The 16,081-nt window shown below is 43.8% G+C and overlaps 1 protein-coding gene across 1 annotated transcript in view; it reads left to right on the forward strand.

The window, feature by feature from the left end:
- Positions 1-345: 345 nt before the first annotated feature.
- SYNDIG1 (synapse differentiation inducing 1) overlaps positions 346-16,081 on the forward strand; it is a 105,537-nt gene continuing 89,801 nt past the window's right edge. Inside the window, exon 1 of the mRNA XM_069496266.1 lies at positions 346-848. Within this exon, the coding sequence (XP_069352367.1) occupies positions 369-848 (480 nt within the window). The 5' untranslated portion in view covers positions 346-368. The remainder of the gene's footprint in view (positions 849-16,081) is intronic.

Raw genomic sequence — 16,081 nt, forward strand, 5'->3', positions numbered from 1 at the left:
CTGGCAATCAGGTTCCTCTAGGGCTGCAATGGATCCAATTCCTGCAGAGGCTCCTTCCTTTGGAAGCAGGAACTGTATAACATGCAGGTAATCAATTGCTGGCTTACTCTGGCTGGCCACCCCGACAGCCTTTTTAAAAGTCACAGAATAGGTGGGACTGCACATCACCTGACTCCCCCAGCTGCTGTGCATCTCGGTTGACTAGTACGATCTGAAACAATACGGGTCTGGGTGATTAGCACATTTTTTTCCAAATGTGATTTTCTTGTCTCATCTCTGTTTCCTCCTCCTCCAGCAGAAATGGGCCCCATGAGGCCAGTGTGACTTACGAGTCCAGCCCGCCAGCCTGAGCCCAGCCTGGGAGGACCATGGATGGCATCATTGAACAGAAGAGCGTGCTGGTGCACAGTAAAATCAGCGATGCTGGCAAGAGGAACGGCTTAATTAACACCAGAAACTTCATGGCCGAGAGCAGGGATGGTCTGGTGTCCGTTTACCCAACGCCCCAGTACCAGAGCCACCGGGTGGTGGCCAGTGCAGTGCCGGCTGTCCTGGACAGCAGCAGGAATGAGCCCGTGCAGCAGCTTCTGGACCCCAACACCCTGCAGCAGTCGGTGCAGCCCCACTCCCGGCCCAACATCTTCCTGTACTCAGAGGGCCTGCTGCGCTCCTGGGGCGATGGCGTGGCCGCCGACTGCTGCGAGACCACCTTCATCGAGGACCGGTCCCCCACCAAAGACAGCCTGGAGTACCCCGACGGGAAGTTCATTGACCTCTCGGCTGATGACATCAAAATCCACACCCTGTCCTATGACGTGGAGGAGGAGGAGGAGTTCCAGGAGCTGGAGGTCAGCAGCCTTCTGGGAATGGGCGGTGGGGATTCCAGGGCTAGGGGGACAACTCATGAGCGCCCGGCGAAAGTTAGGGAGTGAAACTAGTGTGCACAGAAACTGAAGGCGTTCAAGTGCCCTTCCCTGCTGAGTGTCTGTGGAAGGTGGAGCAGTGGAGAAAGATTAGATGAACAGCAGTGACCCTGGTCAGAGATGACCCGAGGTGATGGCCGTCGGAGGGGCCTGCAGGCGGCAGCACTGATGAGCCCGCTGGGGGTCCTTGCTGTCCATCACCCTGTGAGAGGGAGAGGCCGTGGACAAACGTGAGCAAGATGAGAGGGACACCGATCCCAGAGCCACAGAGGCTGGAAATGTGTGTGTGGGGACAGTCTGGGAAGTATTTCTGCTGTCACATGTGGGCTCCTTGATTTTTGCATTCCAGAGTTTCTACTGAGAGGTTATAGGTTCTTGGTAGAGCTAAACCTTGCTGGAAGAAATAGTAGACATTGATAGTCTAAAGGGAAGAGGAGTTAAATTGCTAGATGAATCATTTCTTCCGTGGACTGGCGAGCAGGTAAGGGCATTTGAACTGCATTCCCAGAAATGTGCATATTGGACATGGTGTGACAGGGCACAGCAGTTGCCGAGTGTGCAGCACGTGTGACCCTTCAGAGCAGCAATTGGCCAGAGGGCGAGAGCCACTGCTCAGGGGCATCAGCCCTCGCCTGCAGAGTCATCCCACTGCAGTGAGGGTAGAAGGTGCTCCCCCCGGACGGAGTGGCAGAGAGGGACAGGCCAGCCCTTCCACCAGTTTGGTAGGGCAGGAAACTATGGAGCGGGTCTGACCTCCAGGAGGCCATGTGGTCAAAGGGAAGGGGTGTTTGTTTCTGGCTAAGTAGGGAGAACATTTTTGTAGGTGGTGGGAAGATGTTCAGAGCAGAGGATCCAGGGTCCTGGGGAGGAGACGGGCCGCTAGCAGTCCTGGAGGGCTGGCCTTTCGGAAGTCAGCTTGCGCTTGCCTGAGACAGAAGAGGGGTGGGGGAGGAAATGAGGGGTTCATGTTGGCTGAGGTCAGCATGGTGGGGGGACTTAGGGGCATGAGCAGATTGGAGACAGCTCAGAGCCATGACTTGGAGGAAGTGATGATTCTAGAAGACTCCTGGAGGAACTTTCAAGCAGCATTGTTAGTTTGAGAATTTAGTCTGACTGGGGCTCCATGACTTTCCCCAGCAATGTGGGGCCATCGTAGCAGCTGAGGCTCTCTTGGCGGGGTGTGCTCTGGAGGGGGAAGAGGCAGGAGGAAGCAAGAGGGAGGAGGTTGGGAGCAGAATCAGACCCCACAGGGAAACCACAAGGGCATGACGGGCCAAGGAGACCAGCAGGTCAGGCCTGGAGATACCAGCGAGGACCCAACACAGCTGCAGGGAGACAGCTTTAGTCGGGAAGAGATTCAGAAATGGTAAACTCAGATGTCAGAGCAGCGCCAACCAGTGGAGCCCATGGAGCCCAACTGGCGGTGGGTGGGGAGTTGTTGGCAGGGAAAGGGCCCAGGACCTGAGACACCCAGACATCTGAGGAGGCCCTCACAACCCAGATGGCACCTGTGAGGGGTGCACACTTATGCTCTGGCTGGGGGAAGTGGGAGGGTGCTTTGGCTTCTGTTCCGAAGCCTCTGTTAAGTGTCTACTGTTTTCTGAGATCTGAGGGTTTTGCTGAAAGCAGAAGTATAAATGCTGTCTGACCTGTATGAAGTTAGGGAGGCAGAAGAATGAAAATGCATTTTTGGCCTCACACAGGAGTTATGAGGACTGAATGCCCAGTTTGTTCTGAAAGCATCCAAAAGACGGGATGGGGCTCTGAGCTCTATGTGGAGGGTCAGAAGTTCATTGCAGAGGCAGGACCCACCCCCTCTGCATCTTGAGGATTAGGAAAGGAGGCTTGTGGGGCAGTGGCAGGAGAACTCCAGTGCAGGAGGACATGGGAGCCACAGAGGCAGCCGACCTGGAAACTCTGCAGGGAAAATAACTGGTTAGAAATGCTACGACCCCTCCCCCTGCAGATGGCGGACAGGGTGGGGGAGACATGACCGAGAGGGAAGTGGGGTCCCATCACCGAGGATCTTGTGAGCCACCTAAGGGAGACGGGACATAGGCAGGGTCACAAACGCAGACACCTGCAAGATGGGAAGGGCTCCAGTGAAAGAGTCAGGAAGGTGCCCGGAGGAGGGTGGACTTAGCACCTGGAGAGCCCAGGCCCCACCAGACCTGTCGTCCTCTCTGGTCCAGCATGGCGTGGGCCGTGCTGCTAGGCATGCTGAATGGATTTGTTAGAGTATCTGAGAGTCAGAATGCTCCCAAATTTAATTCACAAGACAATCCAGAGTGAATAGGGTGTTACATGGAAGAATTGGGAACTGCGGGCGGCAGGCCTTGACCACGGGAACCATGGAGGGGTTTCAGGCGGGAGGGCTGTGGTCAGACCTGCGTCTTCAGAAGCTGCCCTGGCCAAGGGTGGGATGGAGATGGAGGGGAGATGGAGGCAGTAGAGGGCATGGGGCTAAGACCACACTCGATGCACCCCCTACCCCCATTGGGGGCCTGTCAGATGAGTTTGGGACATTAGAAGGGGGACAAAATACCTAAAAAGTGAAATTTGCTATTGATTGGAGATGAGGAGAGAAGAGTGGCAAGGAAGGAGTCAGAGGCGTCCCCAAGCCCCCAGGTGGCCAAACTGGCCAGCAGAGGATTTTCAGCTTTGTTGTGAGTTTTTGGCAAATCAGCTCCAATATATAATAAGCCCCAGCAATAGCTGAATATCTCCATAATTCCTTTCTTGCTGTGTGGGTTTTATCCCCCTCATTATACCCCACACTTTCCTTGAACAGCTACGCTATGTCGGGGTCAGTGGGAGATGACCAGGTGATCAGCACGTCTTCTTGGTCCTCAGTTAACTTCCCTCCTGTTGCTGTACAATGAATGGACTGTACTCAAAAGAATTCTGTTACTCTTTCTTTGAGATTTGCATGGGTTTCTGATTAACCTTGCACATGAACACAACCGATATTTAAATGCAATTTTTTTATTCCTAGTATGTCCAAAAATCTACATTTTTGGCAATTACTGAATCCATTTCATTGCAACCACTTTTCCCATAATGACCTCAGCAGGGAGATGCACGTTTTGGAACTCTACAAACGTCTGAAATCTGCTCAGAACAATCAATACCTTAAATTAAAGTTAGGAGGTAGTGGAGGTGGAGACAGACTCGTCTATCCTGGTGGGTTCAAGGCTTTGACAGGTGGTGCAGACTCCCAGGGAGGTGGGCTCTCCCACCCAATCTTGTTCCTCTGTGCTAGCAACAGCAGTGTTGGCACAGCAGAAACAATTCTTTTAATAATACAGCAGCAGGAATCTTTATTTATAATAATAGAACCTATTCTACATTCATATTTTTGTAGTGACTTTTGATTGTAATAGTAAGATAGAGCATGTTAGCATTTATATTTTGGCCAGAAAAGGTACTTCCCAATAACATTAATGGAACAGCAAGTTGTTTAAAAAATAAGCCGCTTCTTAGGCACTTAGCGAGACTTTCTGGTGGACATCCAAGGAGCTCACCACACCAAGAAATGGCTCCTCCCACAGCCTCTGAGGAGCAAAGATAAAGACACAGTGTGGCTGCTGCCATTCCTACAATGCTGTTTAGGACACCAGTGGAGGATTTCAGGGGGTCACCAGGAGCGGTTAATTTGGTCCTTTGGGAATTCTATGAAAACAAAGATATTTTCTCAGAAACATTCTTACAGTATTGCCATGGTGATTTTTATTCTATTTTTTTGTTTGTTTTTGTAAATGAAGAAAAACTAATGACTGACTAGAAGTGTCCTTGTACAAAATGTAACTGTTCTATGGTTTACTCTTTTTTCCATTCTATTAAATAATAAAGGAGCATGTATCAGTCAGCATTCACTGCATAACAAATTGCCCCAAAATGCAGAGGTTTTAGTACAATAACTCTATTTAGCTCAGGATTCTGAGGGTCACCAAGTGGCACTGGGCTCAGCTGTATGCTTGTTCTGCTGGCCTCACCCGGGCTCAGCATTTGTCCGTAGTTAGCTGCCGACGGGTGAGGCAGCCCTGCTAGAGGGTGTTCGCTGGCTGTTGGCTGCAGTGACAGAGGTGACTGCATTGCCCAGCAGGCTGGCCCAGGCTTCGTCACATGGCAGCCATGCTGGGATCCCAAGAGCAGCAGAGAAGGTGAGTCCTACTGTATAAGGCATTGCAAGTCTTGGCCTGTGTCCTGCATGTTATCGTCTTACTGGCTAAAGCAAGTCGCAGGGCCAAGCCCAGAGCCAGTGTGGAAGGGACTACCTGGGGGAACAGTATAGGAAAGCGACAGCAAATCGGGTGCCAATACTACTACCAAGAACAAAAAAGTGTAGACTCTGGCATAATTTTTTTTAAAAGATCATGTAATTAGACAGAGTGACAACAGCCATGATCGTATTATTACTAAAACAAAAACAGTACATATTGATCTGGAACTCTTTCCAGAAGGCAGTTCCACTTCAGAAAAGGAAAAAAAAAAAAATGTGATTTTAATGTCTTTAGGAATTCTACAGCTTCACTTGGTCTGTAGCAAATCGATACTGTTTTCTGAACTTGCCCTGGTTAGGAGCAGGCCCCTCTCGCTGGAGCTCCTGTCTGCCGGGTGGCCCGGCCAGCCCCTGCCCCGTCACACCGCCAGGGGAGCCTCATCCCTGGCATTTAAGCAGACTTGCCAGATCCACAGAGGTTTTGCTCACCTGGCACGCGTCTTTGCAAGAGCATATGGAGTTTTCAGTTTGCCTTGGCGGTTGTGGTGGTAACATGAACAGGTTCTGTAGCTACGTTTGAGAATATTTATGGAAGGGCCGCAAGTGTTCAGCAGGTGTTGATGATTTGTCCTGCTCCACCTTAAATCACTGAGTGGAGCGGGTTGTGGCTTGATGTCAGACAGGAGGATCTAGGGGGACCTCTGAGGGCTCTGCAGGAGCTCAGAGGTGACACTCATTATCAAGTGTTACTGTGCCCAGTGTGACTACACAGGCACCCACAGGGGTGCCTGTAGGACACTCTGGGTGGTGATAATTGGGCCTGGTGTCCCGTGGCCCAGGGCCTCCTCTCTGGTATGACCACTGCTTCATCCAATTCCCAGCCAGGAGCTAAAAACTGCAGCCTCCAGGAACACCAACAGCAGGAAACCACCTCCCCTTTTCACACAAATAAACTCAAACAGAGAGATCTCAGGGACAAATGATAAAGCAGTTCTCAAAATACACAATTTGAGTTTAAAGGTATGAAATCAAGTGGCTGGAGTCCACGCTCGAGGCCCGACAGCCCTCCTGCTGTTAGAGATGATGACCGGATGTGGAAAGGCACATTATTGCCCACTTACTTGTGACAGTGCAAAACCTTTTAGACCCAGAGCACATGGACTGTCATTTCTGAGAAACAGTGCCCACGAGGGCCGAGCCTGTCCTTCACTGAAGGAAGAAAGGGGAAGGGAAACCTGTGTTATGGAGCACCTTCTCTGCTGGGCGCTCCGCGTGCATTTTGCCATCTATCTGATCCTCAGGACGCTGGGGACAGGTGATGTCACTGTCCTCTTCCTGCATGGGGGGCACTGAGCTTGGGCTGTTTCCAAGATCACACAGTTGGCTTTGCTGGCAGCCCTTGGATCTGAGACAGGCCCGCTGACTTTAGACTCTTGTCTCCTAATGACAATGCTGTTCTTCCTACATTAGGGGGAAAATTACAGTCCACAAACAAAACACGGAGAGACAGAGCTAGGATCGTCCCAGGTCACTTTACCTCTGTGAATGCTCAGCTAGGCCTCTCCAAGACCTTGGAGTCTGTCTTCCCATTTACAAACTTGAAACCTGTTGGAGGACATAGAATTTTATAACCTCAATGTAGCACTTACATGTGCTTCATTCATAAATATGGAAAAAGGAGTAGCGGGGGGGGGGGGGGGGGACTCTCTACATTTGAAGAAAACCCAAAAGCATGAATGAGACAGAACAAGTAGAGAACAATTGACCCAGAGGAAACAGAAATAATTCAGAAAATAGTAGACAGCATTTTGAAAATTATTTTTAGTATTCCCAGAGAATTTGGGAGGCTGATTTGGGTTGGAGGGATTTTTTGGTTTTTGTTTTGTTTATTTGTTTGTTCATCTCATTGCAGTGGCTTGAATCTCAAATACAATGTTGAGTAGAAGTGGAGTCAGTGAACATCTTTATTTTGCTCCCAATCTTGGGGAAACATTTAGGCTTTCATGAATAAGTATGATGTCAGCTATGCTGTTTTTTAGACACTCTTAATCAGGTGTAGGATGTTCCCTTTACTCACTGCTTCATTGAACAGTTTGCTTTTAATCAAAAATGGGTGTTCAATTTGCCAGATGGCTTTTTTCTATTTCTATTTAGGTTATCATGTGTGGTATATATATATATATGTTTTTTTCCTTTATTCTTTTGTCCTTTAATGATATATATATATTACAGTAACTGCTTTGCAGATATTAAACTATCCTTGCATTTGGGGATAAATCCCACTTTGTAATGGTATGCAGTCCTCTTTAAATGTTGCTAGGTTTGATTTTCTAGTAATTTGCTAAGAATTTTTATGTCTGTGTCCATGAGGGATATTGATCTGTGGTTTATCCTTCTTGTGATATCTTTTCCTGGCCTTGGTATCAGGGTAACATTGGCCTCATAGTGAGACACAGAACTAGCAGGTACTGCATTAGGAACAGCTTTGGGCATTGCTTTGGGCATTGCTGCTGCACTGCCTTACTGAGTCAGGAAGACTTAAAGTTTCAAATTGCCCAGATCAAAACAGGAGGGAGGGAGGGCAAGTTCCAACTGGTTAGAACCAAGATGGTGGAGGAACACCACCCCTTTCATGAATGTGCCTCCCCTTGTTTAGCCTATAATTAAATCATAGCTTAAATAGAAAGGCAGCAGAAACCGGAGGCGGTTCTCTTATGCAGAGAGAGCTAGCCTCTACTCTGTCTGTGGAGTAGATTTTCTGTAGTTTCTTAATAAATCTCACTCTCACTGTACACCGTAGGCTCACTCCTGCACTCTTTCTCGCTCAAAGCCAAGGACCCACTTAGACTTCAAGTGGCTCCTAGCATTGGAAATCACTTTTCTGTGTCAGTAGAATAAGTTAGAAACTGTTCCCCCTGTTATTTTCTGAACAATTCTGTGTGGTATTGGTACGACTTCTTTTGAAGTATTTGTTAGAAGTCACCAGTGAAGCTGTCTCTGCCTGGGCTCTTTGTGGGAAGATTTTCAATTACTGAACTAATTATGTTACTTTAGTGTTGTAACTCTGTTGTTTTAAAGAAAATCTGAAGATGTTTCTTTATTCTTGACTCAGTTTTAGTAATTCGTGACCATCTTATCTAAATTATCTAAATTGTTGGCATAAAATTGTTCATAATATTCTGTTTAAATCCTTTTACTTTCTATACGGTTGGTAATAATGTCTCCTCTTTCATGCCTAATTTTGGTAATTTGAACTTTTCTATTTCTTCCTTGGTCAGTCTTCGCTAAAAGTTTATCAATTTTGTTGATCTTTTCAAATAGTTGACTTCTGGTTCTATGATATTTTTTTCCCCATTGTTTTTTCAGTTTTCAATTTCATTAATTTTTACTCAGCTATTTGATATTCTTCCATTTCCTTTTGCTTAAATTTGCTCTTCTTAATCTAATTTCTTTAGGTGAGAACTGGGATTGAGGTTTGTTTCTTTTATAATACATGTGTTCAAAGTTGTAACTTTCTCTCAAACACTGTTTAACTGTGTCCTATAAATTTTGATATGTTGTGTCTTCATTTTCATTTAGTTCAAAGTATTTTTATATCCATTGTGATTACTTATTTTACTACTGAATTCTTTATTAATGTGTTGTTTAATTTCCAGATATTCAGGGATTTCCCACATTTTTGCTATCATTTATTCCTAATTAAATCTAATTACAGAGAAGGACATATTTTGTATTATTTATCTTTTACATTGATTGACACTTGATAGTGGCCCAGTATATGATCTGTCACGTGGGAAGAATGAGTATTCTTCCATCATGTGAAGTGTCTTATAGACGTTCGTTAGGCCAGGGTGGTTAATCGTACATATCTTTTGTCCTTGCTCTTTATCTGCCTAGTTGTTCAATCAAGAGTGGAGCATTGGAAATATTCACTTTTGTGGAATTGTCTATTTCTCCTTTCAGTTTTTTCAGTTCTTGCTTCATGTATTTTTGGATTCCATTGTTGTGTGTATATTTATAATTGTTACATCTTGCTTAACTATTAACCTTTTTATTATGAAGTTTCCCTCCTGTGTCTAATACTATTTCTTGTCTTAAGTTCCATTTGGTCTGCTATTAATATAGCTGCTGCACTTTCTTATTATTACTGTTTGCATGATATATCATTTTCTATCTTTTTGCTTAGAATTTATTTTTGTCTCTGAATTTAAAGTGTGTCTCTTGTAGAAAGCATGTAGTTGAATCTTGTTTTTTTAAATTAAGTCTTATAGTCTCTGTCTTTTGATTGAAGTATTTAGTTCATTTGCATTAATGTATTTTTTATATGGTTGGAATTACGTCTGCCATTTTGATTTTTGTTTTCTACATGTTTCTTGGTTTTGTTGTTATTGCTTCTGTTTCTTCTTACTGCCTTTTTCTATGTTAAATAAATATGTGTAGGGTACTGTTTTAATTTCCCTGTTGGTATTTTACTATATTTTTTGTTATTTTCTCAGCAGCGTCTCTGCAGATTACAATAAGGATCTTAATTTATTCAGTTTACTTGAAATTAGAACTAAATTTATTCTAGTAAAAGATAGATATAGAAACTATGCTCCCATATAGCTCCATTTTCTCTCTCCTTTTTTGCTCTTATTGTCATGTATATATTTCATACATATGTTATCTATCCAACAATACTGTTATAATTATTGACTTATATAATTGTCTTTTAAGAATTATAAGAGAACAAGAGAAAAATATACTTATATAGCAGTATGTAGTTACCTTCCCTCTTATTTACTGTTTCTAGTGTTCTCTCTCTCTCTCCCTGTGAATTCAAATTACCATCTGATGTTGTTCACTTTCAGCCTGAAGACTTCTTTTACTGTTTCTTGTAAGACAGGTCTGCCAGGAACAGATTCTCTCAGTCTTTATTTGCTGAGAATGTCTTTGTTTTACCCTTGTTGGTTTTGTTGGACATGGAGTTCTTGTTTGACAGTTGTTTTGTTCATTTTGGATGCCTCACTCTGTTGCCTCCTAGCCTGTATTGTTTCTGCTTCTTAGGAAAAGTTAGACATCAGTTGTACTGATGTTTTCCTGATCAAGATGAATCTTTTTTTTTTTCCTCTTATTTCTTTCAAGATTGTCATTGTCTTTAAACAATTTGATTGACATGTCTTGATGTGGGCCTTGTAGTATTTTTTTCTATTTGGGGTTCATCAAGCTCCTTGAATGTGCAGATATTTCCCTTCATATTTGGGAAGCTTTGGACCATTATTTCTTCAACATTTTTTTTTCCTTTTCTCTCCTCTCCTTCTTGAACTACCAATGCAAATACGTTGCAAAACATCCCACAGATATTTTGTTATGATCATTTTCCGTTAACATTTTTCTTTCTGTTCTTCAGGTTGGATAATTGAGCTGTCTTTCAGAAACATGGTTCTTCTGTCATGGCAAATCTGCTATTGAGATCCTCTTGTGAATTTCCATTTCAGATTATACTTTCAATTCTATAATTTCTGTCCAGTTAGTTTTTATGGGGTTTCTGTGCCTTTATTGATATTATTTTGAATCATTGTCATTGTGTTTTCCTTTTGTTATCAAATATGGTTTAGTCTATGAACATATTTGTAACAACATACTGAAGTCTTTTTCTGCTAAATCCAACATCTGTGTCCATTCAGAGTAAGACAGTTTCTATTGACTGCTTTTTTTTTTTCTGAGTATTGGTCATATGTTCCTGTTTTTTCACTTGGCTTTTATTTTTTGTTCTGGATAAAAACTAGATAAGACATTTTTAATAATATATTGTAACAACTTGGGATTCTGACTTTTTCCTCTGAGATCATTATGATTGTTACACAGTCTTTTATTGTTGTTGTTGTTGTTGTTTTGGGTTTTTTGTTTTATTTCATTTTTGTTTTCTTGGTGACTTATCTGGACCAAATATGTAGATTCTTTCTCCTCTATAGTATTCAGCCCCTCATGGAGCTCCTTAGTTTTGTTTTGTTTTTAACCCTTATTTTTATTGTTAAGCCTGACTTCCTGGGTCTACATGGCTTAGAGACCAGCCAGTTAGTTGTTGGTCAAAGGCTGAGCTCAAATAGTAGATTAGGTTTCCACTCTCTGCCAACAGATTGGTTTGTGGTTTGCGGAATGCATTCGAAGTTCAGGCAATTTTCACGCCTGCTCCACCTCCTACTGTCTATCTGGCTCTCTCCTGCCTTCTCTGTGCATTTTTGTTCCCACCAGGTCAGCCAGGGATGTGAGGAGAGCTTACCCAGTCCCTCTGTGGTTCTCTTATCTCTGGGGGCTCCCTGTTAAGTTCCTGGGTTATACTCTAGTTTGCTGTTTGATCCAACCAGGACTGTAGTCTTAGGCTGGGAGAGCTGCAAGCTGTTCCCGTTAGTAGCAGGGCACAGGTTTTCCACCCTCTGTCCCCAGTTAGTTCAGCCTCTTCCATTAGTGAAGCCCCTTGTGTCTATGGCTAGCCCCATTCTAGTAGCAGTACTTCATGTACTGCTTCAGCTTGGAGCTGCCCAGGGCAACAACACTACAGATGCCCACTCTACTTACTTGAGATTCAGCAGTTTTTTATAAACACTTTTTAATGTATAGTTGGCCATTAATCGGTTTGAGAGCCTGGATATGGCTGTTTTTGACAATTTTGTTCAGTTGTTCCTTGAGGACAGGATTTGTCTACTTCCTGACTGCCCTACAAGGAGTCTTGCCAGGATATTACCTGAAGTGATGGACATGCATTTCCCAGCACACACTAGATATGGACAAAGAATATGTTGATTCCCACAGATAGCTTGTGGTTAAGAATTTTAATCAAATTAATTATCTGTAAATAATATATATACTTGCATATGGCAGTAGAAATTACTCATTTCTCTCTCTTGAACAGTTTGTAAATAGAGAAATATATTTAGAATATCCCAGTTTCCTTCAGATCTATGTGTGGATCACTCACGTAAGGGGAACAGTTTTACCTCTTTATACATATATCTCATTTTGTGTGGCCCAAACTACAGCAAACACCTTATTGTGTGAAGAGCCACTGCTTGAGTAACATTGGCTCCTCCAGAAATTACATTTACTTTCATGAAATAAATATTTGTCATCATTGAGGACATGCCAAATACTCAAAGTCTCCAAAGAAAAATTCAAAAATATTTTGTGAAATACAAACATGACCATGACTGGTGTGGTAGAATGACATCTAATGTTTTAATTTTCTGTATGGAATATAACTTGTGTTGAAAGGTATAACTTAAGGCATGTTTCTCAAAAAATAAAAATCGATGTCTTTACAGTATCATCTTACATGTTCTCATCGTGCTCGTGTGAAAGGCATGTGCAGTGTGGTCACTGGATGGGAAGGGGAGAGTGGATGGCAAGTCCGCCTGTCGTAACAGTGCAGATCATTCCTCATATTCCTCTGAAGTACTTTTTGATGAGTAAAGGGGTGAGGGCATCGAACCAAATGTGTATGCTAAAGAAAGAAAAGCCTTTTTAATTCTTCAAACTTGTTGTAGCTTCTGTGCCACTAGTCAAAATAGTGGGTGAGTAGAGAGACCTGTTATGTCTGTGACTGCCTTAATAAAGGGAACCATTGCCAGAGAATTGAATCTTTTGTCATTGTAAGGCTATAATTATCGTAATGGAATCTGGCTTTCCTATATTTACATGTAGCTGTGAGCTAAATACTTTCTGACATGAGTAATGGTGACAAATGTAGTTTGAATAACAATGAAGAGAAGGCCCATAACTTTGAGGAATCTCTTCCATACTCAGTTTTGAAGAAATACTAGTTAAATTTTGATTCTAACTCAAATTGTAGTTTCATAAAGTCTCCCCAAACTTGGCTGAAGGCCCTCGTGCCTCAAAAATACTCACTTAAACAAAATTCAATACGAATAAAAATATCCTTTCGAGTCTCCAGTAGATTTGCTCAATGACTTATTAAAACCTCTCTCTTCATGGCTTTGCCACTGTCTTTAGCACTTTGGTAGCTCTATAATATGTGTATAAAGCATATTTCTTCAAAGCTTAGCCTAAGGCCTTGGGAATTCCATTCTACTTGACCAATGTTGATTAAAAAATTATCTCCTACTTATCATATTATCATATTGCAAGAAAAAAAATGATAAACATTAAAATTAAAGAGAAAGGAACACATTCTTTGAATTCAAGATATTGGTGATGACGACGTATTGCTTTAAAGGGGTAACGAGAAACAAAGTCTTCACAGTACCTTCCAGTTCAGATATCTAGTGATCATGCCACTGGGAACAAGGACAGAATGCATCATTGAAATCCAAAGATGAGCCCAACTTTTATTTTAACCAATATTCTTCTTTTTTTTTTTTCTGTAGCAAATCATTTCCTAAAACCATTTAAGAAACCACATCAAAAACATAGGTGTTCTGGGGTGCATGATGAAGCTTGCATAGAAAGAAGCTGTAGCAGGTGGTAGCCACACAGATCTAGTGACTCTCAGTGTGCTGGGCTTCACAAAGTTAGATTTCCGGAACAGTAAAAGGGGCATTTTATTTGTTCAAGAGTGTGTTCCTGTTGACATCACTAGAAGGGTGAGGGACACTCTGTCCTTGAGGATCAAGAGCAAACACATGGATCTTCAGCGGAACCTGGTAAAATGGTACAGGTGATCGGTGCTTCCATTCATTTAGAAAAGAGAGACGTGGGTGGGGGTAAGAGGGAGGCCCTCACTGGGTGATTCCTGTCTGGGCTCATCTTTCGTGTAGAATGTTGTCATTCTCACACAGAGAAATGACGAATAACTGCTACCTGGGCCTTCCTAGGAGTTGGAGCTGGCTGAAGATCCCAGGAAGAAAAGCCATTTTCCTCCTGGATAATGGAATTCACGTTGTGTCCCACGTATCAGTCCCCAGTGGAACACTAGACTGTGTTATGAAAAATAGCCTCTGTCCACTTTAAGAAAATAAATCTTCAGAACAAGAGGTACATGCTGTTGTTTGGTGGTGTTAATTGAAAAATGTCCCCTTGGTGTGGTTAATCTAAATCTTCAGTAAGTTTTTATTGTACCTCAAACTCATTTGTAGGCAAAAAGTAAGCCAGCCTACAGTGGTGCCATATGTTAGAGGACAAATAATTAGAAATCTCACCTTTGGAAAGGTGAGAACCACCAGGGATATGGTGGAAGTCTGTGTCCCCATAAAACAAATAGAATATGTGAAGGAAGAGAACATTCCTCAGAGTTAAAAGGAGTATATTTAGAAGCAGAGCACATAGCTCGGAATCTTATAACCTTACATAAGACATTACCCATAGAGGCCTAGACTGTAAAATATAGATTCAAGAATGATTCAGCAGAGACAACAGTAGTGCTTCAAGGAGGCCCAGTTGGGAGGGGCTGGTGTGGGGACCAGATGGGGCACCTGTACCTCGAGGTCCAGTCACAGAAGGCAGCCGTCCTCCAGCAGTCTGCCCACTGCTCTGCAGGCCCGGGCCGGTGGAACTTGGGTGTGTGCTCCAGTGGGGTAGGTTGTATGGGTTTCCCTCTCATGCTTCCTCTAGAAAACAGAGGAGCAGGCAAGCCATTGGGGTCGATTAGTCAGTTGTGTCTCTTCCTCTGGCACTTTTGCTTTTTCCTTTTTAAAATCCCATCAGGTAGCAGATCTCCAAACAGCTCCATAAAACCCAGATTCCCTGAGGGTGACCCCAGGGGCACTGCAGCCTCTTTCTACTTCACAACCACCATGTGGGCTTTGTCACCGCAGGGCCTTCCGAATGCCTGGAATGTTCTTTCCTGTGCCCTTTGCTTGGCTGGCTTATTGTCACCATCCAGGTACCCATTTAAATACCATTATTTATGTGTTTGTTCATTTATTTGTTTATTTTCTGCCTTGTCTGACACATCTGTCTTGGGCCACATTTCCCAGAAGCAGACACTGACATGAGCACTCAGGAGCAAGGGGTTTGCTAACAACACGCTCCCAGGATGGACCAGCAAGTGAGCGTGGTAAGTCAAGCAAGGGATGATTTCAGGCAGAGTTCCACAGAGGGGACCTCAGCCTGATCCTGCAGGAGAGTGTAGGTTGTGGCCGTGATGGCCCAAGGCCCTCTGCAGCCACCAGGAGCTGTACAGGTAGTAATTCACAGGTGGGTAGCTCACAGGTACAGGTAGGTCACAGGTGGTAATTCACAGGTACAGGTAGGTCACAGGTGGTAATTCACAGGTGGTAATTCACAGGTACAGGTAGGTCACAGGTAATTCACAGGTGGTAGTTCACAGGTACAGGTAGGTCACAAGTAATTCACAGGTGGTAGTTCACAGGTACAGGTAGGTCACAGGTGGTAATTCACAGGTACAGGTAGGTCACAGCTAATTCACAGGTGGTAGTTCACAGGTACAGGTAGGTCACAAGTAATTCACAGGTGGTAGTTCACAGGTATAGGTAGGTCACAGGGAAGTAAGGGACAGAGACATAAACTCCTAGATACATCTCCAGTTCTTAGCCCAGAGCTCGGCAGGCATACAGTAAGCACATAATTAATATTTGTGCCAATTCATCTAAGGAATAAACAAAACTATCAGAGAACTCCAAGCTAAATTTCGTAAGTTTTTTCTTTTAATGGAAATGAAGCCAAACTCTGTGTGAGTGCCCTAGTACCTTGAGAGTCTTCTCAGTGAGAATCTTAGGTGACCTTGACTTTGTTTAGTAAAGGGCTTTAAAAAGTCACCTATGTCCAAGGCAAGAAGCAGAAATGGAACTCGGCCTCCTGGTGCACAGCTGGCTCCTCAGGGCCTTGGCAGTAGCACCTGTGTGTCTCCTTGTCTCGGGGTAACAGGGTCAACGACACATTTTAAATTGCTCCCAGCAACATCCTGCACTGCGTTGAAACCCAAGAGAAGATTGTGTTTTCCACAAACCACAAAACAAACACAGACTCCAAGTAAGGAATA

This window comes from Eulemur rufifrons, chromosome 20, assembly GCF_041146395.1.
Source record: "Eulemur rufifrons isolate Redbay chromosome 20, OSU_ERuf_1, whole genome shotgun sequence".
NCBI classification, from domain to species: domain Eukaryota; kingdom Metazoa; phylum Chordata; class Mammalia; order Primates; family Lemuridae; genus Eulemur; species Eulemur rufifrons.